The 25,922-nt window shown below is 56.5% G+C and overlaps 10 protein-coding genes across 10 annotated transcripts; 6 read left to right on the forward strand and 4 right to left on the reverse strand.

Moving 5' to 3' along the window:
- Positions 1 to 258: 258 nt before the first annotated feature.
- On the reverse strand, positions 259 to 3,746 carry F5144DRAFT_52094 (uncharacterized protein). The gene is made up of 7 exons (XM_066786708.1): positions 3,282 to 3,746; positions 3,174 to 3,218; positions 2,218 to 3,108; positions 1,880 to 2,161; positions 1,277 to 1,830; positions 778 to 1,223; positions 259 to 707 (listed from the first exon to the last, which is right to left on the reverse strand). The coding sequence occupies exons 1-7, from the start codon at positions 3,388 to 3,390 to the stop codon at positions 407 to 409; spliced, it is 2,628 nt and encodes an 875-aa protein (XP_066648889.1). The 5' UTR covers positions 3,391 to 3,746; the 3' UTR covers positions 259 to 406.
- Positions 3,747 to 7,295: 3,549 nt separating this feature from the next.
- On the forward strand, positions 7,296 to 8,215 carry F5144DRAFT_52265 (uncharacterized protein). The gene is made up of 2 exons (XM_066786747.1): positions 7,296 to 7,632; positions 7,738 to 8,215. Exons 1-2 carry the CDS (start codon positions 7,419 to 7,421, stop codon positions 8,112 to 8,114), a joined length of 591 nt encoding a protein of 196 aa, XP_066648890.1. The 5' UTR covers positions 7,296 to 7,418; the 3' UTR covers positions 8,115 to 8,215.
- Positions 8,216 to 9,398: 1,183 nt separating this feature from the next.
- Positions 9,399 to 10,364, forward strand: F5144DRAFT_52268 (uncharacterized protein). The gene is made up of 3 exons (XM_066786749.1): positions 9,399 to 9,559; positions 9,735 to 10,223; positions 10,280 to 10,364. Coding segments are annotated over exons 1-3 (525 nt in total). The 5' UTR covers positions 9,399 to 9,557; the 3' UTR covers positions 10,314 to 10,364.
- On the reverse strand, positions 10,060 to 13,974 carry F5144DRAFT_52273 (P-loop containing nucleoside triphosphate hydrolase protein). Its single transcript, XM_066786752.1, has 5 exons — positions 13,662 to 13,974; positions 12,456 to 13,607; positions 11,416 to 12,407; positions 11,218 to 11,305; positions 10,060 to 10,934 (listed from the first exon to the last, which is right to left on the reverse strand). Exons 1-5 carry the CDS (start codon positions 13,822 to 13,824, stop codon positions 10,369 to 10,371), a joined length of 2,961 nt encoding a protein of 986 aa, XP_066648892.1. The 5' UTR covers positions 13,825 to 13,974; the 3' UTR covers positions 10,060 to 10,368.
- A 175-nt stretch (positions 13,975 to 14,149) lies between these two features.
- F5144DRAFT_556653 (Thiolase, N-terminal domain-containing protein) lies at positions 14,150 to 15,855 on the forward strand. The gene is made up of 3 exons (XM_066787989.1): positions 14,150 to 14,367; positions 14,454 to 14,529; positions 14,603 to 15,855. Exons 1-3 carry the CDS (start codon positions 14,253 to 14,255, stop codon positions 15,609 to 15,611), a joined length of 1,200 nt encoding a protein of 399 aa, XP_066648893.1. The 5' UTR covers positions 14,150 to 14,252; the 3' UTR covers positions 15,612 to 15,855.
- A 69-nt stretch (positions 15,856 to 15,924) lies between these two features.
- Positions 15,925 to 17,458, reverse strand: F5144DRAFT_637632 (WD40-repeat-containing domain protein; the record flags this gene model as incomplete). The annotated part of the gene is made up of 5 exons (XM_066792668.1): positions 16,862 to 17,458; positions 16,706 to 16,805; positions 16,578 to 16,644; positions 16,177 to 16,520; positions 15,925 to 16,117 (listed from the first exon to the last, which is right to left on the reverse strand). Exons 1-5 carry the CDS (start codon positions 17,163 to 17,165, stop codon positions 15,925 to 15,927), a joined length of 1,008 nt encoding a protein of 335 aa, XP_066648894.1. The 5' UTR covers positions 17,166 to 17,458.
- A 125-nt stretch (positions 17,459 to 17,583) lies between these two features.
- Positions 17,584 to 20,617, forward strand: F5144DRAFT_556658 (uncharacterized protein). Its single transcript, XM_066787990.1, has 4 exons — positions 17,584 to 17,746; positions 17,813 to 17,959; positions 18,029 to 19,969; positions 20,028 to 20,617. The coding sequence occupies exons 1-4, from the start codon at positions 17,722 to 17,724 to the stop codon at positions 20,411 to 20,413; spliced, it is 2,499 nt and encodes an 832-aa protein (XP_066648895.1). The 5' UTR covers positions 17,584 to 17,721; the 3' UTR covers positions 20,414 to 20,617.
- A 16-nt stretch (positions 20,618 to 20,633) lies between these two features.
- F5144DRAFT_637654 (uncharacterized protein) lies at positions 20,634 to 21,816 on the forward strand (the record flags this gene model as incomplete). Its single annotated transcript, XM_066792669.1, has 2 exons — positions 20,634 to 21,668; positions 21,727 to 21,816. The coding sequence occupies exons 1-2, from the start codon at positions 20,826 to 20,828 to the stop codon at positions 21,814 to 21,816; spliced, it is 933 nt and encodes a 310-aa protein (XP_066648896.1). The 5' UTR covers positions 20,634 to 20,825.
- A 542-nt stretch (positions 21,817 to 22,358) lies between these two features.
- Positions 22,359 to 23,611, forward strand: F5144DRAFT_625617 (alpha-helical ferredoxin). Its single transcript, XM_066792234.1, has 3 exons — positions 22,359 to 22,820; positions 22,893 to 23,044; positions 23,105 to 23,611. The coding sequence occupies exons 1-3, from the start codon at positions 22,436 to 22,438 to the stop codon at positions 23,423 to 23,425; spliced, it is 858 nt and encodes a 285-aa protein (XP_066648897.1). The 5' UTR covers positions 22,359 to 22,435; the 3' UTR covers positions 23,426 to 23,611.
- F5144DRAFT_556663 (uncharacterized protein) lies at positions 23,612 to 24,724 on the reverse strand. Its single transcript, XM_066787991.1, has 3 exons — positions 24,541 to 24,724; positions 24,035 to 24,459; positions 23,612 to 23,964 (listed from the first exon to the last, which is right to left on the reverse strand). Exons 1-3 carry the CDS (start codon positions 24,642 to 24,644, stop codon positions 23,897 to 23,899), a joined length of 597 nt encoding a protein of 198 aa, XP_066648898.1. The 5' UTR covers positions 24,645 to 24,724; the 3' UTR covers positions 23,612 to 23,896.
- Between the last annotated feature and the right edge of the window lie 1,198 nt (positions 24,725 to 25,922).

Raw genomic sequence — 25,922 nt, forward strand, 5'->3', positions numbered from 1 at the left:
CGATGTCGCCAAAGCTCTGGCTGCATGTGACCAGACCAATCCACCCCCATTCGACTTTCATACATAACCCCCAGAGCTGTTGTTGTAACAAGCCAAAACGCCGCCAGCATAGTTATATCCCTAGAAACAGTATCCCGTCCTGTTTTGTTGATGTCTTCCGGACATCGCCTGTGTATGCCGTTGGTTTTCCAAGCATGCCTTATTTGTGTGTTTGTGGCCAGTCCACTCCCCGGTGAAGCCACTTGCGGGGAAAATACCCAATGTGAAAGATCCGCCCCTTCCCTGAACCACACAAAACCCAAAGGTTGGGCGGCGACGAACCTGAGAGAGAAAGAGAGAGCTTGGTTGTTCTCGCAGCGGCCGAGAGTCTTAAAGCCCAGAAAATGAGATGCTGCTTGCTACCACCTCAGTGCCGCTTGACGGGCAGATGGGCATCATAGTCCCACGGCCGCTTAAGGCCACCCTCATAGACGCTCGCCACCGACTCCTGCCACATGGCCGGCGTCACAAACGTCTGCGCCTGCGCGGACGGGTACGGCGGGAGGGGCAGCTGTGCCCCCGGGCGCAACTGCCCCTGCACGGCATGCATCTCCTGAAGGCTCGGGGAGACGCCCCCCGAGGAGCCGACGTTTAGGGAGCTCGCCTGCGCCGGTGCCGCGGGCGGCGACGGTTGGATCGAGGGCGCGCCGAAGGATGTGTTCCATTGGCTGGCGGGTTCTGTTAGCATTTTATCATCATGAGCGCCTGGCCGTGTTCGGGTTGAGGAAAGCCACTTACTCAAAGATGCGCGAGGGGTTCCAGGTGGGTGCTTCGGACAACGGCAACGTCTGCGAGACACCGGACGTCTGAGGACCGCGAACCGAAGCCATCGTGGTTAGCGACTGCACGACGGGCGATTCACTCTTGCCGTCCAGGGGGCCGACCGAGACGGGTGTCAGGGGGTGGTTGGTGTAACTAACTTGCGAGTGCGACATTTGCGAGTCCAGCGGTCGGCCGGGCGGGCTGGGGTGCGTCGCCGAGTGCGGGCTGCCATACGGGAAGGTCGGCTTCAGGACGAACGGCTTCCTCACGTCGGCCGAGAAGGCCTCCCGGACCGAGTCGATCTGCTTCTGCATGTCGGGCATGGGCCACGCGCCCATGCACTTCTCCAGGATCCTCATGTGCCGCGTAAAGTAGTCTCTGGCCTGCGAGTTCAAGTCTGGATCCGGCGATGTTATTGCGACCTAGGCGTTCGTCAGTCCACGCAAAAAGACACACAAGGCTAGGGGAAACGTACCAGGTGTAGCACGATGGAAGCAAGCACGGCATAGATGGTAAAGTTAATCCCCCTTTGCATGCACTGCAGCCCATTCAGCCCAAACGAATTCACAACCGCCTCTTGGCACCTGCAGAGCATCTTGGCCGCGTTGTACGAGACCAGCATATGTTGCTTCCATTGTCCCCCGGGCATCGACGGTGTTAGGACGGCCAATGGTGGTCTGTTGTACAGGATTATCGACAGGTAGTAGTACGAATGAAGGTTGCCGACAAAGGCCGAAGGTATCCAAGGCGGCGATTCATCTGTCGGGTAGGTGAGTGTCAAGTCGGCGGGGAGTCCAGCCAACCAGGCGCTCATAGACGGATCGAGTTGTGCAAACTCCGGGTTGATGCCCCATTCTTTGCTCTTTTTGAGCCGCCCATAGGTTCTTGCCATCCGGCCGACCGTGCGAACGATCCTGGTAAGGTAGGTGAAGTTACGTGAGATCTGGTGTTCGCTTTCGTCACTGTTCGGTATCGGCCGCGGAATGTCGAAGTTGACGCTATCTTCTTCGATGTGAAAGTCGGTTCGACCTGGGCAACCGTAAGCGGATGATGTTTGCCTCGAGTTCGTGGCACTTACCTTGCGGAGATCCAACCATTAACTCGACGATAAATAGAGTCTGCCAGATCCGATCCTTGAGTTCGCACTCTACCTGACTTCCACCGCATGGTCTACCGGCCTGATGGTCCGCATAGTGGTCGTCCAACCCAAGATCTTTGCCAAGCTGAACGCACTGCACGATGCTCATCCATGATCGGTAATAATAACCCTTCTTCGGTGCCGATTCCCTCGCCTTCAAAAGGATCATCATGGCCTGGAGCGTGCTCAGCCGCGGCACGTCCATAAACGAGTCAGCGTGTCCTAAGTAAGCAAGGTCAGTTCCTAAATCCGGTTGGCAGGAATGACGGCCATCATACGTGTTGCGAGCGCTAGCCATTGCTGGCCTTGTGCAGGCTCGTCTGCGAGACGGCCTGCGATGGCAAACATGGCCTCGAGAAGAAGCGGGGAGATGGACTCCCGGTTGTTGTGCCATTGGTGGTAAAAGTAGCTCTTGTCTAGGACCGGAACGTAGGGGTGAGCATTGACGAAGTAGAGGTCGAGATAGTGGAGGACCGTGTCGTCGTCTGGCATCAGCTCCGGGGGGATTCGGATCTTGAGGCCCGGCCCTGCCGTTAGGGGTGGTAGAAACGTCTTGTATTCGTCGCCATCCTCCACAGCCGGCTCTTCGTCCCTGCTAGACTGCATTTTGCTGTTAAGATATGGTGCTGTCCCCGCCTCGTTCACTTTCAAGGAACCCAGGAGATTTGCCAGGTCTTGTTGGGCGTACTCGGACTGAAAAGTGTCCTCTGGAGACCCGGGATTGGGCGCGTGCTGCATCGGGGGCGTCGGAAACGCAGCAGTCTGCGCGGCGTACTGCTGGTCGACAGCGGCGACGGGGTGATGAGGCACGGCCCCATACTGAAGGTCGTGCGGCACAGGCTGAGGTTCCCCATACTGTACCGGGTGGTAGAGACCAGAAGTATCCTGATAAGAAGCCTGCTGCGGGTAGACGGGCCCTGGCTTGGGCGCATGGGAGAGAAGGTGCTGCTGGTCTTGAATGGGTAGTTGCTGGCGGAAGTTGTCGGGAACATGTGAGGCCTCGAATTGGGAGTGCGGTGCATCGTACCCTTGTGAGTCGGAGTTGTCAAAGCCGTTCGGACGCACACAGTGCAGCTTCAGGCGGATGCATGCAGAGCAGGGCCAGGTGTTGGTCGTTGCTGCGTCGCATTTAATTTTCCTCCTTCGGCATCCTTCACATGCTCTCATAACTATGTGTGCATGTCAGCACAGCACGGCACTTGGAGCAAGGCTAGGTGGGGATGAGAGTCCATACCTTTCAATCGCTTATGTCGGTTGTGCTCATCAACGAAGACATAATCTGGAAACCGGGTCAGGAACCGAGACTAGTTACCAAGGGGGCAGAGCCCGGCGGCAGGCATACTCTTTTGGGTTTCACGTGTCTGTTGCTGATAAGCTGGTGGTGCGAAAGAAAACGAGCCCATCTGTGAGGTCTGCGGGAGCAGCCGGCGGGCTGTCGGATCGTTGGACATGGTGGAAGATGCGGCTTGCACGGACGCTCACGGCGGCGCGGTGATAAGAGGCGGATGTGGGGGATAATGTGACATTCAGGACATCGACCAGGTTCAACCAAACTGATGTCGTTATCATACGGGTTGAGAGGCGTCGCTCTTATCGTTGTCCTCAAGTTGTCAACACGAGGTGGGTGGCGCGCGCGGCAACGAGACGCTGTCGTCGGGCGATACGGCAACAAGCGCGGGCGATTCGGCCAGTGGAACGGCGCGGACGTGCAGCAGCTTTTAGCAATGCGCGTCCAGGCTAGATCCTCCCGGCCGGCGAGAGTCGAGCTAACGAAGGGTGCCTGACGGTGGTCCGGGGGCAGCTCAGAAACGAAGGGTAACCCTGTTCCAGGCTGCGTTTGTCGTCTAATAAACAGAATCAGGCCAGGGCCCGCACCGATCGAACAGCTGTGAGCGCGGTCGAGGGGTTTCTCTAAACACCGCGGGAGCGGAGAGACTCTGAGGAGGGTTGTGTAGGGAAGTCGCCGAGAAACCGACCGGGAGGCGACCCCAGTAAGAAGAAAATGATGGCGTTGGATGAAGAAGGGATCGAGAAGGACCTCGAATCCAAACCCCTGGAGCCGACTGATATCTCAAAGCTTCCAGGTTGGTACGTATCGTGAGTGGATACACAATAGGTACCTCTTTGAAGAAAGATACAACAACGTCCGGTGTACGTATGTATACTATATGATGTCGGTCGGCGGAGATGGCCGCGCAAGGCTACCCAGACTGCTGGCGTCTCTGCATTGACGCCATCTCAGAAGCATGAAGGGACGTGCCGCGGCGATGAATGGACAAGGAGGCCCAAGATGTTGGTCATTTCCAGGGGCGCTGGATGGTGGGGTGAGCCTGCTTGGAAGCGGATCAAGACGATGCGCTAAATTGAGGAGGCTGCCAGTGGGCCAGCGTCCAAGACAGGGGGTGATGGGCGAAGCAGGACCGCGCGGAGTGACCCGGAGGTGGGGGGTGGTGGCATCAAGGAGCCGCCTGTCCGCCCACCTCCCGGCGTCTCTCCACGCCGACGAACAGGGGGGGTTCCCCTGTGACCCCTGCACCGCTTCCACAAACCACCAACGCGGGCCGATATCATGTCGACCCTCGACCCCTCGACCCAAGGTTTGTGGTGCTATTCTTCGCCGCTCACTTTGGTTCACGCAACTCCACTGATGGTTTGTTGTTTCCTCGAGTTCTTCTTGCATCATCCCCAGTCCCTTCGGTTCAAGAAACGCCGATCCCGATCCCCCGGGCGCGCACGAATAGAACACACTATGGCAGGGGGTACAATCCGGATTCCACATATCCACAGACTTGGCTCGGGATGTCAGGCCCTCGGTGTCCCCCTGCCAAACTGCCGTGCGTTGCTGCAGAAGCGGTTTCTGCTGTCCGCAGTAGTTACGCATGTACACTATACGAAATATTCGTAACTGAAATACTTGGTACTTGCGCTGCCGGGATAGGCGAAAAAGGCAGGGTAACAGCACAGGCGCTTGCCCGCCGTTGTGTGCATACATGCCTACGCAGCAATAGTACTTGTTAAGTAGCAACGTGGGGATCCTCTCGTGTGCTGCTGCTCTCTCGGAAAACGGCGAGGGGGCTCGGACAATAACGTTTTCGCCTCATCGTCCACAGCACCAGCGGATGATCTGGTTCTAGAAGACCTGGTTTTTGTTGCCCTGTGCATACTCCCCAGCAGAAACGAAACCCGCCGACGCCGCGAGCTTGACTGTGCCTTCGGCGTACAGTTCTTAACTCCTTGGCACCAGGGCATTTGGATGCGTCTGGGCGTGGAACGCTAATGTAGAATTGAAGAGCGGATGTACGGTTCCGACAAATAAGAGATGCAGGAGGCTTCTTGTATCAACAAACCTCGGTACAAGGGAGACCGATCCGTGAGGACTTTGGTCCAGACCGAGCTTTCAACTTCAGAGCGATTCGGGCACTCAACCAGGATTCACTGCAGTGAGGCGTACCGGGGGGCAGAGTGTATCCGCATTCCGGGGAAACCGGGGGCCAGCTCCATCGCCGCAGAAAGAAAGTTGAACAACAGCTTCGATTCGCGGGGACGGTTTTACAAGTTGTTCGACAAATGTCCGGAGTGAGTGCCGAGCTCAGCTATTGGATGGTTTCCGACCAACAGCGAGGGGCGTTTGAGGATACATGAAAAGTGTTTCAGCATCTGCCATGGCGCCGAGGCAAGGAGTTTCGTCGACGTCTTCTGTCCGCTCTCAGACCCCAAGTGCGATCCCCCAATTTCGAATGTTTTGATCTCCGCAGTGAGTTAACTAGCTCGGAAAGAGAGAGTCGCCTCTGGTCCGAGTGGCACGCAGACCTTGGTGGCGTTGCAGTAGCCCGACGCAGCACGCGACGCCGAGCCCGCTAACAGTGGCCCTGTGCTGGGGGGCTTTGGGGGTGATGAGTCCCGGCTGTTGTTGGCCTAACTGTTCCCATAACGTGATTGCCAATACCACGCCACGGCCGGGCCTTGTCAACCCATGTCTATCACATGCCCCGAAATCCAGCGAGACACAAAAGAGCGGGGTGGGCCAATGGTTACCGTCGGATGCCGAGGGTGAATATTCCGCATTCACCGCTGGTAAATCCGGCTGTGGCGTTCACTTCTCGCGATCTCATGCCTAAAACAATGTTGTCGAGGTGATGTCTGAGTTGGAGGAACGAGGAGAAAACAGTTACCGAGCAGGGTGCCGAGAAAGGCCGCAGCTTGGCTGATTCGGGAGACCATCGGATGATACGCTCAGGGATCACCCATGGATTTCCGACTTGCTCCATCCTTTTGGGTAAAAGGGTCCACAAGTCGTGTGTGTCCTTCGGAGAGGGAAACGACGAGAAAGAGAAGGCTCTCAACAAGGTGTTGGTTTTGTTTTTCAAGGCCCAGTTTCTTCTTGGCTAACTTGAAGGTTTGTCGCTGGCGATCCCCAGGGGCCCATGCCGGCCACGCCATGCAAGACATGCCCGAAAGAGACACAGGACGGAAGCCAGACAGCCCAGTACCAGAGATCAGAGAGACCCGCCGTGTCGTGCCATGTCCCGGCAGATGCAGGCACCGGGCTTGCTTTCCACGATGCGATGAATTTAAGGTTGGAGATCACGGATCCGACGTCTCTTTTCTGCAGTCAACACAGCATCTCCCAGGCCTATTGTAGAAACAAGTCCGAGAGGCGCTGCGTCATTGCCGCCTTAAACGTGGGGATGGCTCAAAGACCCGGGAACCACGAGTCGCCAAGCAGGGTGCTCTGGTGGTGTTCGTCGTGGCTTCGGCGCAGGGATCGTAGAAGCCCCACGCGGCGTATTCGGGATCTTGCCGGCACCCATGTCTGAGATGCATTGCATGAAATGTGCGATTTCGCGCTCGAAGCCGCAATGATGAAATTTCCGAAGAGGGACGGTCGGGGGCGGTGAGAGTGGTCGCACGTGGACATAGGGTAAGGAAAGGTAGTTAATCTATAGATAGGTACCCTGTACGAAGTAATGCGGCACTTAACCTTCCATGTCAGTAGTGGGTGTTGTTGGTCGGAAAAGACAAGATTCAAAACTCAAGTTTGGTTTGTGGGGCGAAAACATCAGTTGGTTTTCGGAAGATCAATCTGGAATGTGGAATGCCTCGGATCACTTTCGAGCGAGGAAAAATAGGAAGCTCCAAAGAGCCCTGAGACGATGGTGCTGCCAATACCGTTGAGGTGCGCCAACTAGGTAGTGGGGCATGGGGTGGAGTGGAACGGTGGAACCCCGCCATGAACACCCTGGCAGGCGACGGAGGTTCTACTGTGGTATTCTCTTAGCTGCCAAATCGATTGCTCAGCAGCGTCAACAAGGAAGAAAGTTGCAATCCATCACCAACAAGCTCCCTTTGCGCACATTTTCATTATTCCACTTCCACTTACGTCCATCCTCCACGCCAGGATACCACGTAACATCGCCTTTTCCGGCCCGTCCCCCACGTTTCGTTCAACGGCGATAACTGTTCTGTCAAACGGCCAAAGATGGAGAGAGATCTCGAGAACGCCAACCCCACTATCCTGAATGTGTCACAACTGCCCAGCAGACAGCGGAAGGGGCCTGTGACGAGGCACGGCCCGGATTCGAAGTGTGACAGCATCGTCTTCCCCCAACACCCCTGGCCATTCGGCTCGAGTTCATCATCAGACGAAGGAGACGATGACGGCGAAGACCATGTGGATGCGCAAGATATCTACGGTAAGTGCCGTCGTCCATGAAACCCACCCCTGTCGACGACAAGGGAAGCACAACACAAGCACACGTGGAGACCAAACAACGAACTAACTGACTAACGCTTCATAGACCTCATATCCACCATCTCGGACCCTGAGCACCCGCATACCTTGGGACAACTGTCTGTTGTGAGGCTCCCAGACATCCACCTGGATCCCTCCCCCGCTGTGCTGCCAGACCCGGACGCTCTCGTCACCGTTTTGGTTGAGCTCACCCCCACCATCAACCACTGCTCCTTAGCGACCGTCATCGGCCTCGCCGTACGGTGTCGGCTGGAGCAAACACTGCCGCCCAACTACCGGGTTGACGTCAGGATGAAGGACGGGTCACATGCCCAAGACGACCAAGTCAACAAGCAGCTGGGTGACAAGGAAAGAGTCGCAGCCGCATTGGAAAACGACACGCTACAGCGCATGGTGGATAAGATGCTAGAGACATGTGCATGAGTGGATTACCCTGGTAGGCCGTTACAAAGATTTTCCCGGTCGGGTTGAAGGCTTGGGTGGCATCTCGAAGGACCCGTCCCTTGCCGTGGCATTCATGTGCTAGTGTGACCGCCAGCAGAATATTCGAATCCTCTGAACAAGGCTTGCCACAACACAGTCAGCACCGGATGTCCAAAGCAGAGCTCGGTCAAGCACAGTTAGCTATGATTGGTGGGACAACTTCGGTCTGAACTCTTGGTCCGCCTCGCTCCCACCCCCTCGGGACGCTCTCAGGTTCTCATCCGCTTCTCGACTGAAGGCACCCTTGCACGGCATAAGAATCGGTGCAGAACACCGCCTGAAAACCAGGCCAAGGCCAACTTGTCGAAGACATGCATATGAAATGCGACTTGTCAAGATCGACATACATGCACACCAGGCTAGATACAAACAATACGAATCGGCGGAATACTCAAGCTTCCGCCATCCCGTCCCAGGATGTTAACATGCAATATGTTTCAGCACCTCCCAAAAGGCCGAGATTGAACACTCGCTCCACTCCTTCAAACACTTGTTGACGATCGCCTCGTCACTCGGGCATTAAGCAAACATGCCTATTTTGGGTGAGACATTTTTTGTTTCTCGTCACTCAAAAGACGGGTATCTACTTCAATCAGTACCCGGTTTGAACTACTGGGCCTCGTCTCCGTGTTTAAACAGATTGCGTAACGGCAGGGGATGCTAGTTTTAGAGCACATACTTGTAAACATGTTGCATATTCGCAATAGATCTCAACCCTCCCCCCTGCTAGCATCAAGTTCTGCCTCTCGACAACCTCTATGCGGAGCACGCCGAACTCAAAGGCAACAAGAAGGCGCTGTCGACACTTGATGCCTGCTGTTTCCGTTTGTTATCGGCTTCCCAGGCATCATGCGTGCCTGATCCACGTCACTTGCTTGCATGGCATCTCAGAGCAGGCCATAACAGGTGACGTTGAGTCGGACCGAGCAATCACTCACCGAGCACAGAAATGGAGATTGCCGAGAGTAGCTAGGTGGAGAGGAAGACTCACTGCTAGGAAGGAGAAAATGAAGAAACCGAGATCGCCGGTGGTAGAAGGTACCGTGTACTGTGACTGTGTCTGATGCTGGAAAGGAGAGAGGCGGATACGGACCAAGGCGTGGAACAACCAAACCAGGCTCTCCACGCCTTCCGAGACCCTCTCTTTCCCGCGTGTTTCAGTTGACATCACATCCGTGCCTTTGCCCAGACCGCCCATCGATCGCATGGGCTGTCCCCGTCAAGGAAGTTGACAGCAGCATCGGATGATGTTTTGCAAGGATCGGGCGTGGATCGAGCCGCAACGTCCCCCTTGCACATCCTGTCAACGGTCGACCGAACCAACAGACGAAATAACCTTTTGCATGCCTTGCCGTCCGGCCCAAACCCCACAAACAGACCTGCATGTCCGTCATGCCTTTCCTTAGCGCCAACAGACAACGGAAAAAAAACCTAATTCCCACCTCCCTCCACCTCCCTCCACAGCCCTCCCCCGAAAAACGACATGTGAAGATCCAGCCAGCTGCTGCCTGCCACACGATGCGGCCGATTCCATCTCTAACCTCCTCCCTGTTCGAGTAGGGAACGACCATCCACATCCTCGTTTTTGTCTCACAGCCCAACCGCCGTTGGCAGCTTTGCTCAAGGGGAGGAGGGGGGGCACAACTTCAAAAAAAGCCGCACATGGGCATGGCCTCCACGAGCCTACCTTGTGCCTGTTCCGGTGAGACATACATGCCCACATCCGATCAGCGACGCCACAGAGTTGCTGCAGTGGTGTGTCGATGGGAAAAAGGGGGGGTGTTGGTTTAGGATGGTGGTTGTTGGTTGTTGGTGTTGTTTGACACCGGATCTAGAACTTCCAGGCAAGGCTGCGGTTTTTTGGTTTTTTTTTTCCCTCGTTGGGCTTGTCCTTGTCATCATGCCATCTCATTATCGGGGGTGGAGTGGGAAAACAGGAAGCTTGTTTGCCCCTGAGATGCTAACGACATCACGACGGCCTGGCGAGGGCCATCACGATGGCCTGGCGGCTTCGATTGCCACCGCATCCGTTGTAGGAACTACGGGCAGGTAGCCATGTCTCACACAATCACAATGTCCCCAGACCAGACTCACAAAGTCAACAGTTGTATTAGTCCTTTACAACCCTCTGCGCCCTGAAACGCCACAACTCCAGACAGACAGACTACACCATGCATGCATGGCCCAGGACTTCTCAAGCGCCATCCAAAGTCCCCTCCTCGACCAACTTCTGATAAAACTCAGCCTCCAAGAACTTGGCCACCGTCACGTCCTCGCTCAGCCCCTTGCGCCGCCTCGTCTTGAGCACAAAATCCCTCGCGGTGCCCAGCGGGGTGGCCATCTGCAGCGGGCGCGTCACCGCCTCCCGATCGAGCGGGTCGCCGGGCACGACATTCCAGCGGTCAAAGACCAGGCTGACCATGGCGCGGCCGGGGGTGTTGATGCGCAGGTCCGTCTCGAAGCCGAATGAGTCAATCACGGGCAGCAGGCCGTCCACGCGGTAGAGGGGTGTGCCCGCGATAGGGCCGTCCGACAGGACATGCCCGCGCCGACGCGCCAGGATGTTGTAGACTGTACTGACAGAGTCCTGTGGGCCCGTCATCGACACCGAGTACATGGGTTCCATGAGCCGGGGCGAGGCCATCAGGAACGACGAGTAGCAGGCGCGGCGTGTGGTGGGAATAATCTGGCCGCCGCCGCGGAAGATGGCCTCCTGGGCCAGGGCGATGTCAATGAGTCGGAATTTGGTGTTGCGTATGGCTGGGATCAGGGTTGGTTGTTAGCAGAACGCACGAAATGGCACGACATGGCACGATAGAAGGGATGGGGCTGAGTTTGCTTCTCCCGGAAAGGGGGCTGTTGGTTGATCAAATCGGGTGGATCCTGCGGGTGTGGCTTCCTATTGTGATCGGAAGGGGGGAGATCCGGTGGAGGTGGTGCGACGGTGGAGATCTTGCATGGTAGGTTGCTCTGCAGGAGCTCGGAGGGGATGTGCAGCACACCGCTCGAACCAGGTACAGGCAAGTTGGGGGGGAGGACTTACGTTCTTCGCAGAGTGGCCCTTCACGAGTGGCCCAGCTGAATCCCTGGCGGATCGACTCCTTGACGGTGTTCAGCCGTTTCTTGTCGACCTGGTGCAAGAATCGTTAGTACGCGTAAGGCAAACGACGGAACGATCCCGATGAGGCGTAGACAGTCCCAACAGAGACATCGGATGTGGGAAATGCAACGCTAGACGTACCTCCGCTGGCAGTGTGTCATCCTGCAAAATGTTTGGCCCCATCTCGTCGGGACCGAACGCCCAGATGCTTCTGGCCGCGAGGATGTCCCATCCATACTTCTCCTCGAAGAACTTGGCCGTCTTGCGCATCGGATCCCGTATCCTGACCGCCCCTGACTCGATGTCCCTGGCGATCCCGTCATCCAGGGGCTCTGCTGCCATGGTGATGGTGTTCTTCTTGTTGGGTGTGATGGCGTAGCATTTCGTGGCCGACATATCCTGCACCGTTTCGCAGAACCGGACGACAGGATCTGACACCCTGACTTCCATGTCCGCATACAGTCGCCGCAGGTCATGCAGCACGCAGTCCATGTATAGCTCGCCGGTGCCGAGAATGATGTGCTCGCCCGACTCCTCCACTTTTGTTGTAATTAAGGGGTAGCTCTTGTTGATTTTCCTAATACCGTCAAGCATCTTGGGAAGCTCAGATGGGTTGATGGGTTCGACCGCGACCTTGAGAACGGACTCGGTGAAATGAGATAGCGGTTTGAAGATGTAGGCGTCCTCGTCGTCCTCGAACTTCTTGTCGACGATGGTGGCGGTCTTGACAATTGAGTTGTCAACGCCTCCTAGGAGGACCCAGTTACCTGCGGGAACACCGTCGGTGGGGATGTTGTATCGTGTCTCGCCGATGAGGACGTCAGAGACTCTCCCCAACACCATGTCTTCCTCATCGTCGATCGAGTAACCTTCGCCGAGGACCCGGACTTCGGTGCCCGGCCGCACGATACCGCTCATCACGCGCCCAAACGAGTAGAAGCTCTTCGCATCGGCAGTGTTAAAGAGCTTCGTTACGTGAATCACCAGCGGCCCGTTTTGGTCACACTTCTTCATCGACTGTGCTACCTTGGTGTCTAGCGGTCCGGTGTAGTACTGCGACAACTTCTTCTCAGCAGCCTCGGCCGGCGAGGGAACATGTTGGCAGACCATATCGACGAACCCAGTTGATGGCCCTACGCTCACGTTAGTATGTTAGGACGGTAGGGTAGAAAGGAACGTACCGAAGAACTGCTCGCAGACCAGCTTCAAGAGTACTTTTGGATCCGACTTGTATTGAGACGGCTTGAGCTGGATTCCGAGCTTCTCCAACGTCTCCTTCAGGTCCTCCGGGCTCTCGCTAATGGTGTGAGAGTACAGCTTGTATATCGGCTCCAGGACGAAGTTGACAAATGATCGCTTGGCTTCTGGCTCAACGGGTTTCCTGGTAAAACTCCGTTTCCGCGGGTTGAAGTAGACATCTCCCCACAACCGCCGTGAGAACTCCTGGATATTGACGCCGCCGAAGCTGTCAGAGTACATCTTGGCAAAAGATGCCAACGTAAAGCACCAGCCCATGGAAGCACAGGCGAAGAGCACATTCCCTTTCTCGGGGCTTATCCTTCTCTCCGCACCCCGTCCGGGTATTGTGTTCTCAATAACGGTGTTGACTTCCTCGATGACGTGCTTCAGCTTGTAGTATGCGTCGTTAGGCGGTAGTTTCAGCTCGAGTATTAGCCGGTCCATCTTGTTGACGATCAGCGTAAGTGGGATGTCCTCGAGAACCGCGTGCTTGATGATCTGCTCCGTGTTGACCTGCACCCCTTCGACCACATCCACTACCAAGCACACGCCGTCCACCAACCGCAATGATGCCGCCACTTCATCCACGAAGTCCACATGCCCTGGAGTGTCGAGGATGTTGACAAGATGCGATTTCCCTTTGGTGTTTGGGAGGACCAAGCTCATGGGGGCGGCCTTGGTCGACAGGCCCCGATCCCGTTCGAGGACATGAACGTCGGTGTATCGGAGTTGCTCGTCCCGCTTCTTTCCCGTCCGCTTGTCCAACCGCTCTGTGATCGCATGGGTCTCCAGAACCAGCATGTCCATCAATGCAGTCTTGCCGTGGTGCAGATGTCCCGCCAAGGCGACGTTCCGAATCTGTTCTGGGAAGTTCATGAGGTCGGCCATGAAACTGCGGTCGAAGTAGACGGGCGATAGGTCGGCTTCCTCGATGCTGAACTTCTTCTGCTCGACCGGGGCAATGATGGGTTGTGTTAGGGGTTGTGCATCCTCCTCTTCCACCAATGTCTCGACTCCCTCCCCGTACACTTGCGCCGCTGTCGGGTAGTACTGCTTGTCTTCATGGAGAATGACTGCGTTTGAAGGTCCTTCATCTTTGCCAATAGTTAGCTACGAGCTCCAGCGCAACCATTCCTATGTGTGCATACCATCAACATCCATCTGCTCCTCGGCGGGAGCTTCTTGGGCTGCCTCGGGGTACTCGCCGTAGGCAAAGTTGCCTACGTCCACGCCATGCTCGGATTCTTCTTCAGAGGCCTCGACATCCTCGCCGATGAAGTTTCCAAACTCGTCATATAGATCGTCGTCCATGGTTGCGGGAAAAATGGGTGTTTCGTCTTCGAATGGCTCCAAAATCGTTTTCCCGTCGCGTCGCGTGCAGTGATGTAAGGCTGCTCCAAAAAATTACCGACTCTGGCTTGGTCGTCGCACATTGGCGCATTGGATCATGGATCAGAGCTGTGTGGCTGAAGCTTCTGAAGTCGTTACCGCACTCGCCACAGATGAGGCGCTTCTTTGGGTGTCCGGCGGTCGGCCATACCCCTGCAGAACGGGCACTTGTTATTCGCCGCTGACTAAACGGGAGGCAAGGGACCCTTGTTCACGACGGAGGGGCATATCTTATCGGCGCCATCGACTCCTTGCTCAACTATAGAAATTCCCCACTACACCGACAATCCCAAGAGCCCAACCAGTTCATCCCAAGAGTCTAATTGTCTTTGCACGCAAAAATCGTCAAGATGGCCGGTCTACCTTCAGTTTACATTGTTTCCGCTGCGAGAACCCCCGTGGGTAGCTTCCTTGGGAGTCTTTCCAGTCTCACTGCCACCCAATTGGGTTCCCACGCCATCAAGTGTAAGAGAGAGAGACCGTTTTCTGTTTTCCGTGTTTTGTTGCCACCCCCTGACAGAATATCACGACTAACTAAACTACCCCATCAGCTGCCGTTGAGCGTGTGCCCGAGATCAAGCCCGAGGATGTTGAGGAGGTTTTCTACGGCAATGTCCTGTCTGCCAAGTAGGTGGCCCAGTCGACTAACAACACCAAATACCCCACCATCGATGTCCTCCTAACACTCTCTTGTTCCCAGTCTCGGCCAGGCTCCTGCCCGGCAGTGCGCCATCAATGCCGGTCTCTCAGAGAGCGTCGTCTGCACGACCATCAACAAGGTGTGCGCCTCGGGCATGAAGGCCATCATCCTCGGTGCCCAAACCATCATGACCGGCAACGCTTCCATCGTCGTGGCTGGTGGCACCGAGAGCATGTCCAACACACCACACTACCTCCCGAACCTCCGCACCGGTGTCAAGTACGGTGACGCCTCCCTCGTCGACGGCGTGCAGAAGGACGGTCTCCGTGACGCCTACGGCAAGCAGGAGCTCATGGGCATGCAGGGCGAGCTCTGCAGCGAGGAGCACGGCCTGACCCGCGAGATGCAGGATGAGTACGCCATCAACACATACAAGAAGGCCCAGGCCGCCACCGAGGCTGGTGTTTTCACCGAGATTGCGCCCATCGAGGTGAGCGGCGGCCGTGGCAAGCCCCCCATCAAGGTCGACCGGGATGAGGAGGTCAAGAACCTCAATATCGACAAGCTGAAGTCGGTCCGCCCTGTCTTCATTCCCAGCGGTGGTACCGTCACCGCTGCGAACGCCGCCCCCATCAACGACGGTGCTGCCGCCGTGGTGCTCGTCTCCGAGGCCAAGCTCAAGGAGCTCGGCATCAAGCCCATTGCCAAGATTCTCGGCTGGGCTGACGCGGCCCGGGACCCCCCTCGCTTCACCATCGCCCCGGCGCTCGCCATCCCCAAGGCCATCAAGCACGCTGGCCTGACGGAGAAGGATGTCGACTACTACGAGATCAACGAGGCCTTCTCGGTGGTGGCCCTGGCCAACATCAAGCTGCTCAACCTCGACGCCGAGAAGGTCAACGTGTTTGGTGGCTCGGTTGCCATTGGCCACCCGCTGGGTGCCTCGGGTGCCCGCATCGTCACGACTCTAACGTCGGTTCTCCGCGAGAAGAAGGCCAAGATTGGCGTGGCTGGTATTTGCAACGGCGGTGGCGGTGCTTCCGCCCTTGTGATTGAGAACCTGCAGTGAGTGGTTTGTCCTCGGTGCGGTGCGTTCAACTCGGCTCTCGGATGGGAAAAGCGTTTCGAGCGTTGTCTGCAAAAAGGAGCGGCGGTTCTAATGCAATATGATCATCGTTTAATAGATCGGTGGTGCTTCCACAGATAGCCAAACCCAGTCTATAGAATTTTGGCATCTAGATGGGCGAAGGTCGTCTCAGAGTATGGCCAATAGTAAAGTAAAATAATTCACGTGGCTCATGATCCGCCCCATATTCCCATATCCTCGGCCAGGACGACCAATGTCAGGCAAACTCATTAGGCCTCCCCGCCGTTGCCGACTCTTAATTCCCTGGCCTCCAAGCCTTGACACAGCCGTCCTCGCCAGCGGTAAACACCACATGCTGCTCATCATAGAAGCAGAAACTCCTCACCAACTCTGATCCGTGCGCTCCCGGCAGCCCAACAACGGTGTCCCTATCCAACCCCCACCCGTTGGCGCCCTTGGATAAGTGAATCAACTGGAACATTTCCTGACTATTCCATCGTCAGCACCGCACAACAAAAACACCAACCACCACCACCACAAAACTTACTCCTGCGCCCCCACCCCCACCACCGCCCCCATCCCCCCTTCCTTCCCCACCACATCCGCCAGGTACTGGCAGCCCAACAACGGCCGCACGTCGCCCAGGTCCAGCGTCGCCGCCCCCGTCAGCGGCGTCTCGTCGGCCGTGTCGTACAGCGCAAACTTCTCGTCGTGCGACGCCGCAAACACCTCGGTGGTCCCCGTCAGGAACCCGGCCCGGTGCACCGACCCGTGGTTGAATGTGGCTAGCACGGCCTCGTCTTCGTCGCTGATTAGGGTGTTGGTTAGGTTGAGGAGGCCGTCGGTGGAGCCCGAGAGGAGGTGGGTGGGTGTGAGGGGGGAGAAGGCCAGCTGGTTGCGGGGTTAGTTTAGTTGCTTGTGGGGGTGGGAGGGGGAAGGGAGGCTGACTTGGGTGATATCGTCGGAGTGGCCTTCGTTGTATTGTGTTCGTGGGGCGGTGGCGGAACGGAGGTCCCTGGTGGTGGTTAGCAAGCAAGGGTCGGGCCGGACCGGGGACGGTGGAGGGGAGGGCAAACCAAATGATGATGGAGGCTTGGTGGTTGGCGAGTTCTGTGCCGGCGGCTATCGTGTTTGTCTCGTTCGAGCAGGCTAGGGATAGTAAACTGGGAAGGTCCCCTGGTGGGTTTTCATCAGTATGCCCCCTATCTAAGTAAACACCGGAACAAACTCACCCCCTATTTGCATCGCCCGGGCATTTGAAGGGTCAAGTCGCAAATCCCACACCGAAATGGTACCGTTCTCTCCCGTGGTGCAGACCACCGAGTCGCCAACGCTGTAGACCTTTGCCGCGGTGAGATTCCCATGGTCCGTCCGGATTGTCTCTGTTGGCCCCTGGCTTAGTCTCAAAGGGTTAAAGAGGCTGAGGGTTTGGTCGGAAGCGGTTGTCGCGAATCCGGTTGTAACGGGCAGGATATCCAAGACATAAGTGTCTCGTCCAGGATACCAGTATTTCTCCGTATTGACTAGCTGGTACATATCGAAACCTCTTATTGCTAATTCTTTTGTTCAATGTTGTAATAGAACCTAGCCTGGGTAGTGAATGTGTAAGCCGGCGCACAAACATCGAGACCAAAAAGGATTGAAGGTGGCCCTAGTTTAGTGCGGGGTTTCCATATTCAAAATTTACCTTGGGAATCCCGTATCTAATTTCTGGTCTCTTTACGCTGATATGGATTATCTGTGCTTGAAACTCTTTTTTTTTATCAACAAATTCCGAGCTTCGGGAGCGACTCACAAGCCGTACGAAAGAGAGACCAAGCCATTTTTAGGTACCCCTGTCGGAATGACAGAGTGGAGTGGTGGATTGCCTGCCGCAAAAACCCCTGGCAGCAGCTTAGGTAACGGGTTGCGTGCATCATCGCAGTGGGGAGCTCTTCTGGACAGCTTGTAAGAATGAACTTGCCGATGACAGTTTCCCAGGGCCGCATGAGCCGCCCGACATTCTTTTCGGAACGCGCATCAGCTCAAAACTGCTAGCATAGTCATGGACTGAAAGCTGCGAATTGCATCTTTTTATTAGCAGAAGTCCACCATGAAAGGGCTTCTCTGGTCGTCCCGTGAGCCCACGCCCTGAACCATGGAAGCGCAGCAGCATCCCACCCACTAACACCACACCTCCATAGTGCTCTTGCAGGCCATCGCATTTTCCCTCGCCGACGCACAAGCCGATCAACATGTTCTTGGTGGCGACGCGACCGGACACCCAAATGGCGACTCATTTCGAGCAGAGATAGCCGCACAGAGAGGGGAACAAACGCCCCGGGAACCTGGTACGGCCCTGCCCTCCGCTATCACCCAGGTAGTTCCGGAATTCCGGGAACATCACTGACGTGCACCAGGCTCCGAACTCGTCGAGTCGGCTCTCGTTGAGCTACATAAGTTACACCAGCCTCTCCACCACCGGGCGCGGAAACAACATGGCGTCTTCGGAACGCTGCTACACTTCGCCCTCAAGGCCGTCCCCACCCTCCGCCTCAGCGCCCCAACTCCCGAGTCGTCGTCCAAGAACGCGCACAACGGGAAGCTTTTACAAGCGACTAGGCTTCTGGAGGAATCCGCCCGACAGAACAACTCCGATGCCCTCTACATCCTCGCCGAGATGAACTTCTACGGCAACTTCTCGCACCCGAAGAATTTCCCCACGGCTTTTGATTACTACCGTCAGCTATCATTGCTCAATGGCAACAGCTCAGCGCTGTACATGATGGGGTTGATGTACTCGACGGGCATTGGAGGAGCTGTGGAGCGTGATCAGGCCCGAGCTCTCCTCTACTACGGCTTCGCCGCGAACAAGGGACATACGAGGGCAGAGATGACGATAGCGCATCGACATCACACAGGAATCGGGGCACCCAAAAACTGCGAAATGGCTGTCAAATACTACAAGCGAGTGGCCGACAAAGCCATCGCGTGGTACCGTTCGGGTCCCCCAGGGGGCAGGAGCTGGATCACAGAAACCTACCGAATCGCTGATGAGAGTGGTGGCGCCTACGGAGAAGGCGCTAGCGTCGCCAGTGCGGGTAATAACGCTCTCAAGGCACACCCCAACTCGGATGCGTATGCCTCTATCGAAGATATTATTGAGTATCTCGACCTCATGTCGCAGAAGGGCGACTTCAAGGCATCATTCAACCTGGGGCGGATCTATTACGAGGGGCAGAGGGGCCTCGACAAGAACGTGCCGTTGGCCAGAAAGTATTTCGTTGACGTTACTCAAAAGTACTGGCGGAAGAACCGCCCTGTCGATAGCCCCAAGACCGGGTTGGATAAGACGGCCGGCAAGGCGGCAGGGTTTATCGGACGCATGTACATGCGCGGAGAAGGAGTCGAACAGAACTTTGACCGTGCCAAGTTCTGGTTCGAGCGTGGAGATATCCTGAAAGACTCCCAATCTCAGCACGGCCTGGGCCTGCTATACCTCAACGGATACGGCGTCAAGGCGGACGCGAGTCAGGCCATTGACTACTTCAAGGCGGCCGCCACCCAAGACTATGGGCCCGCACAGGTGCAGCTTGGATATCTCTACCTCGACCACGGGAGTAACGAAGACGTGGCGACTGCGAACCATTACTTCGAGCTTGCCTCCCGGTGGGCTAACATCGAGGCCTATTATCACCTTGCCGAAGCCAACAATATCGGGGTGACTCACGAGAGATCGTGTAGCACGGCTGTGTCCTACTACAAGCATGTGGCCGAGAGGGCCGAGCCGCTTGTCTCATCATGGGCCGAGGCCAATCTGGCATATGAGGCCGGCGATACAGAGCTGGCGCTTCTTCAGTACTTGGGTGCTGCTGAGCAGGGATACGAGAAGGCGCAGAACAACATCGCTCACATTCTCGATCCCGCCAAATCCCGCCTACCCATTGCCCAGCTACTCTCCCACCAGCCAACCGCGGCCATCCTCCAGGACCCAACTCTGGCGCTGATCTACTGGACACGCTCGTCCCGCCAGGGGAATATCGATGCGCTCGTCAAGATGGGCGACTACTACCTGTACGGGATTGGCACCGATGCCGACGTGGACAAGGCCGTTCAGTGCTACACCGGGGCGTCCGAATACCACCAGAGCGCGCAGGCGCTGTACAATCTCGCATGGATGCACGAACATGGCATCGGCCTGAACCAAGACTATCATCTTGCGAAGCGCTACTACGACGCGGCGCGGGCGACGAACGAGGAGGCCTACCTCCCCGTCTCGCTCAGCCTGTTGAAGCTGCGGGCAAAGAGCGCCTGGAATACCCTCACGAACGGCAGAATCAACTCTATTCAAGACGAACCAGGTGAGTGCGCCGGACAAACGGTGGCTGAGTTTGAAACTGACAGACGTTGCTTCGATAGCGCTCAAGAAGGAATGGTCCCTCACGGATTGGATCAACAATTTCCTACAGGACGACAACCCCGAATACTACGATGATCTGTATGAGGAGTACGGAGACGGTATGACGGATGCGGATGATCTGGATCTCGGCGATGATGGACTCTTGGAAAGCGTCATGATCCTCGGTCTGGCGGCCGCGCTGGTTTTCCTGCTCATGTACCGCCAACAGCGGCAGCAGGCGGCCAGGCGGCAGGAGGAGGCGAGGAGGCAGGCGCAACAAGGAGGCGTTCAGGGAGGGGCAGCAGTTGGAAACCAGCAACAGCAACAGCCGCAAGAAAGGGGCTTTTTCCCACAACCCGGGGATCCAAACTTTGGGCAGTGGGCTGCTGGAGGGGTTGGACATTAATGATAAGAGTTGAAATATGTGTATTTGGTAAAGTACATACCGCGGTACCTAGGTATGGAGTAGCGGCGTATTGGTTGCATGAATCATAACAGCGTTAAAGGCTCTGGAGACGGCAAAATGCCAAATGTAGGTGATGAGCACCGAGACAAGACAGGGCTGGGCTGTGCCTAGAATGTTGTTTCTACAGAGTTATTTATGCATGACTTTCAATGTTTTGGTTGATCAACATGAGTTGCGGTTTCCTAAGGTAATTGACCACACTTGACAAAATAATTACCTAACCTTAAATTTTCAACCAACTTTCACTTCACAATTCAACCTAGATCTCCCCGTCCGCACGAATTACACCCAGCCATCCAGCAAGTGATAAGATGTGATAGATCAAAAATGCGGCGCAACCACACTTACCACAATGTCATTTCAAACCCCCGGCGGCCCGGCCGCCAAGCGACGACGGATTGAAATTGCGAATGCCACCCTTCGGAAACCGTTCAGATCGCCCCTCGTCAACCGGCAACAAACCGAGCCTGGCACAGAGAGTGCACCCTCGCCCAGCGTCAACCGGAATTCGTCCACGGCGGCGAGCTTCACTCCTCAAACCCCCGCAACACCCGCGCCAGCACGAGGAGGCCACCGCCTGACCGCCGCATCCCCCCTCTCCACCAGCCCAAGCCTCGCCAGCGCCAGCACCCCGGGACTACCACCAAAGCGACCCGCAAGCATCACCTCCAACCCAACCAAGGATCCAACCACCACCACAACCCCCAACCCTCCCACCCCCAAACCCCCCTCCACCTCCACCTCCACCCTCCCCCTCCTAACCCAAATCCAGCACACCCAAACCACCCTCACCACCACCCTCCGCACCACCCAAGCCCGCCTCGACCTCGCACGCCAGGCACAACGCATCGAGCAGGCCGCGCACGCCAAACGGCCCGGCGAGCCCGTCGACGCCGAGCTGTGCGCCCTGGCCGCGCGGTGGAAGGCCACGAGCCGGCTGGCGGCGGAGGAGTTGTTTGGGTTGGTGAGGGGGAGGGTGGATGGGATGGGGGGGGCGCGGGCTTGGAGGGGGACGAGGGGGTGGGTGAGGAGAGGGGGAGGGGGGTGGGATGATGATGGTGGAGATGGGGGGAGGGGTGGTGAAGGGGAGGAGGGTGGGAGTGGTGATGGGGGAGGGGAGGGGGAGGATGGGGATGGTGATGGTGGTGGGGGTGAGGAGAGGGAGGAGGAGGAGGAGGAAGAGAGTGGAGAGTCGGTAAGTTGGGTTGGGTGTACTGAATGGGGGATGCGGGACGCGAGCTGACCATTTCTAGGAGTTTACGATGATGATGATGCTCAAAAGCCTTAATATTGAGCCTGAGGTGTTGGGGTACGACCCGGTTGAGGATAAGTGGCTGGATTGATGCTGTTGCATTCACACACGACATGGAAAAGGGCTTTAAAGCGCTGAAGGATGGTCCAGATGTGGTAAACACCACGGGTTCAAATTGTTTATCATGAGGGAGACTCGACATGGCTGAATTGGGGAAGCACACGCATTGTAAAAACGGTAAAACCCCCTAACCACTGAAACACATTCACACTTCCATGCCGAAACTAGCTACATCACTTCGTTGGGTTGAGCCAGTTACTAGGTTTGACAACTAACTCGCACCGATTTGGCAACTCTCACGTGTAAGTGAGCCTCATGTTTCAGTGTCCAACAGCCGAGTTGTGACGTTGCCGATGAATGGTGGAGCAGCTCTAGGCGGGGAAGACCCAGAAGGCCGCTGCAGCACTTGCTACCGAGCTTTTCGTTGCAGGGCACGGGCGACGGGCACCGCCGGAAGAGTCAATTCAAACCCAGTGAATGTCATTGGTCGCCTGGCCCGAGGTCCGGCAAAGCGAGACCCACATCGAGTTCAATGGCATCGCCGCCACCAACGAGCAGTGCGTGACATCCCGAGGTCTTTTCCGAGCCGTGATTTTAGCAATCGTCGACGTCGTCAGTGCAAGCGCATCTCAATCGCCCGTCCCGCGACAATGGCAGCTCTCCGCTCTTCCGCATCCCTCCTGCTCGGCGCAGCGTCCAGGCCGGTCCTGCGCGCGGCCGCTGCCGCTCCCGCCGCCGTGCGCGGCATGGCCCAGGTCGTCGACGGGCAGCAACAGAGCCAGTCGGCGTCGGGCGACGCCGCGAAACTCAAGACTTTCCAGATTTACCGCTGGAACCCCGACACACCGACCGAGAAGCCCAAGATGCAGAGCTATACCCTCGACCTGAACAAGACCGGGCCCATGGTCCTCGACGCCCTGATCCGCATCAAGAACGAGCTCGACCCGACCCTGACCTTCCGCCGGAGTTGCCGAGAGGGTATCTGCGGCAGCTGCGCCATGAACATCAACGGAACCAACACCCTCGCCTGCTTGTGTATGTTTGGACCGGAATGAGGTTGGAGGAGTGGAGGGGTAGAGGGGGGAGAGGAGGCTAACAAATCATCAGGCCGCATCCCCACCGAGGACAACGCCGAGCTCAAAGTCTACCCGCTCCCGCACACCTACGTCGTCAAGGACCTGGTGCCCGACCTTACCCAGTTCTACAAGCAGTACAAATCGATTAAGCCGTACCTGCAAAGGGATACGCCGGCGGAGGACGTAAGTGGACAATGCGCGCACGGAGTCTGGAACCGGAGCTGGGGCTGACACACACCACAGGGCAAAGAATACAGGCAAAGCAAGGCGGACCGCAAGAAGCTCGACGGCCTCTACGAGTGCATCCTCTGCGCGTGCTGCTCGACGTCGTGTCCCTCGTACTGGTGGAACTCGGAGGAGTACCTGGGCCCCGCCATCCTGCTCCAGTCGTACCGGTGGCTCGTCGACTCGCGTGACGAGAAGACGGCCCAGCGCAAGGACGCCCTCAACAACTCGATGAGCTTGTATCGCTGCCACACCATCCTCAACTGCACCCGCACATGCCCCAAGGGCCTCAACCCCGGTCTGGCGATCGCCCAGATCAAGAAGGAGATGGCTTTTTAAAGGGGGGTGGCAATGGGGAAGCTGTGATGGAGCAGAAGGGAAGAGGATATCCTGATGTGTGGAATGGCGTGGACGGCAAAAGAATGGGTGGCGGTGTGAGTCCTGAATAACGGACGTGGTAGATATGTAAACTTACCCTGGTCTCCTGCATGGTTGGAGTTTACTTTGTCACAATAACAATAGGATGGTTCTAGGTTTTTTGTGGTTCATTTTTGATATCTGAGCGAATATCACACAGGGTTGTCTTGCACAGCAACCACGAAGCTTTGGGGGTCGATTTCAGTGACCATGCTGCTTGACTAACAACGACCGAGGGTGTTTTAGGAAGGGAACAAACGAGGAAAAAATACAATACAACAAACAGCAAAGGATTCGAAAACAAACTTTTCCCGTGATCATAACAACAACCACCTGAAAGTCCATTCAGGGGTTGGCCCTCAACCACTCGCCCCAACCCGTCACCGAATCACACTACTCCTCCTTGACGAGCTCGTACACAACCTCCACTGGCATGTAGTTCTCCGTGGTCCACGCGCTCACTACAACACGACATGTCAGCACTTTTACTCAAAACCCAAAAAAAGAAACCGGAGCAGCAGCAGCACTCACCATCCCTCCACTTAACACTCCACCTCTCCCCCTCCCCACCCACCGGAAACGCCACCCACCTGCCCTCCGCCACACCCCCCTTACCCACATACTCAACCGCACCCCCTTCCTTCTCAGCACCCAACCGGAACGACGTCCAATCCACCGTCGTCCCATCCGGCGCCTGCACGGCCTCGGGGTCGGCCAGCGCCGCAAAGTCCAGCAGCCCGTTGGCGCCCACCACGGCCAGCGCGCCGCCGCCCGTGTCGCTGGCGCGGCGCAGCTCGTCGAGGTCGGTGTCGGGGTTGCGCACGGGGTAGAAGCGGACGGGCTTGGTGGCGGGGGAGGGGGTGGTCGACGTGCTTACGCCGAGGGTGGTGGTGTCATCGGTGTCGGATTGGGGGGGGGAGGTGGTGAGGTAGAGGCCGTCGAGGGATTTGACGGGTCTGTGAGGGGGTTGTTAGTTGGTAGGTTTGTGGATTGGTTTTGGTGGTGGGGGTGGTGGTGATATGGGCGATGTTACGTACGAGGTGAGGCGCAGGGTGTAGACTGCCTGGCCGACGTCCCGGCGGATGGGGGTTGCAAGGCCTGTGGCGGCGAGAAGGGACAGGGTGATGGCTTGGAGTCTCATGATGACGGGTTTTTGGAGTTGATTGTTGATGTGGGTGTTTTGTTGTCGTTGTTGTTGTTGTTATTTGTGTGATAATTAGGTCGTTGTGGGAGGTCCAGTGGTTGGTTGACTCGTGTCTCAGACTGTCGAATGGATCAACACTGTTCATTCAGACGGAAGGCACAGCATTCTTATATGTTGTTGGTCTCGCCTTCCCCATTACTTCGTACATCCATGTGATTGCGCAACTCGGTCCTCCTCGGATCCTTCACCATTGTGCATCTTGTTCCCACGTTCCTCCCACAACGAGTTTTGTTGGTAAACACCCCACCGACATCATTCGAGTTTGCTTGTGCTACCGCCGCGTATTGCCGCGCCCTTCCGCGAAGGGGGAGAACAGGCAAATTTGGTGTTGTTTCTGGCGGATTCTCCCGTCCAGATATTAAGAGCTGCAGGACAAGCACAATTGATTAAGTCGAAATTTGGCAAACACTTATTTTTAGCTTCCGGCACATTATCTCCCCCAGACACCCGGTTAAGGGATCTCTGATTTCATCTATCATTGCGCGTTCAAATAACCTGCCCACCTCGCACAAAAACAGAGGACCGTGTCCCAGAGGGAAAGTGCCACGGCACCCCAAATGACTTTGGATTATTACCCGTTCACTTGGTCTGGTCGTGACTGCCTCTGGCTAGCTGGCCTGTTTCGCCTTCCTCTTGCGAACCCGGCTTCCATCGCCGATCACAAAGTTCTAGAAAAGACTCAAGACTGTCGATCCTTAATCTAAAGCCTCCGTTGGTAGCATTTCCTACTAACATGATTGCCTGACCACCCTCACCTGTCCCAAGTTTGATATCCACTTGTCTCCTTCCCGTTCGACAACGGATCGAATGACAATCGGTGCATTTTCATAAATGGGAATCATCACATTCATCACAACGGCCCTCGTCTCGGAAGTAAGCCGCCGTCAACCGCGAGACTTGGCAAGATAGACTCACAACCTTGGTCTCCGCAGTAACCCGCCGCCAACCGCGAGATCTGGACTCAACAACAGCTGTTCTGCATATCGACAAGTAGTAATCAGACCATGGCTGGACTGCGGGAGCAACGCCAAGGCATCCAGGCCCTCCCTCCCACACTGACAGCAAAACTCCATGACGTACAGTATGTGTAGGTAGAGGAGAAAATGTCCGACATACCGTTGTAACGGTTCAGGGCAAGGGACGGGGAACTTCGCCGGCTACACATTGACCTATCCCTATCCAGTAGTCACGCCTCATGGGCCTTTCAAACGCGGG

This window comes from Chaetomium tenue (assembly GCF_020726465.1).
Source record: "Chaetomium tenue strain MPI-SDFR-AT-0079 chromosome Unknown F5144scaffold_1, whole genome shotgun sequence".
NCBI classification, from domain to species: domain Eukaryota; kingdom Fungi; phylum Ascomycota; class Sordariomycetes; order Sordariales; family Chaetomiaceae; genus Chaetomium; species Chaetomium tenue.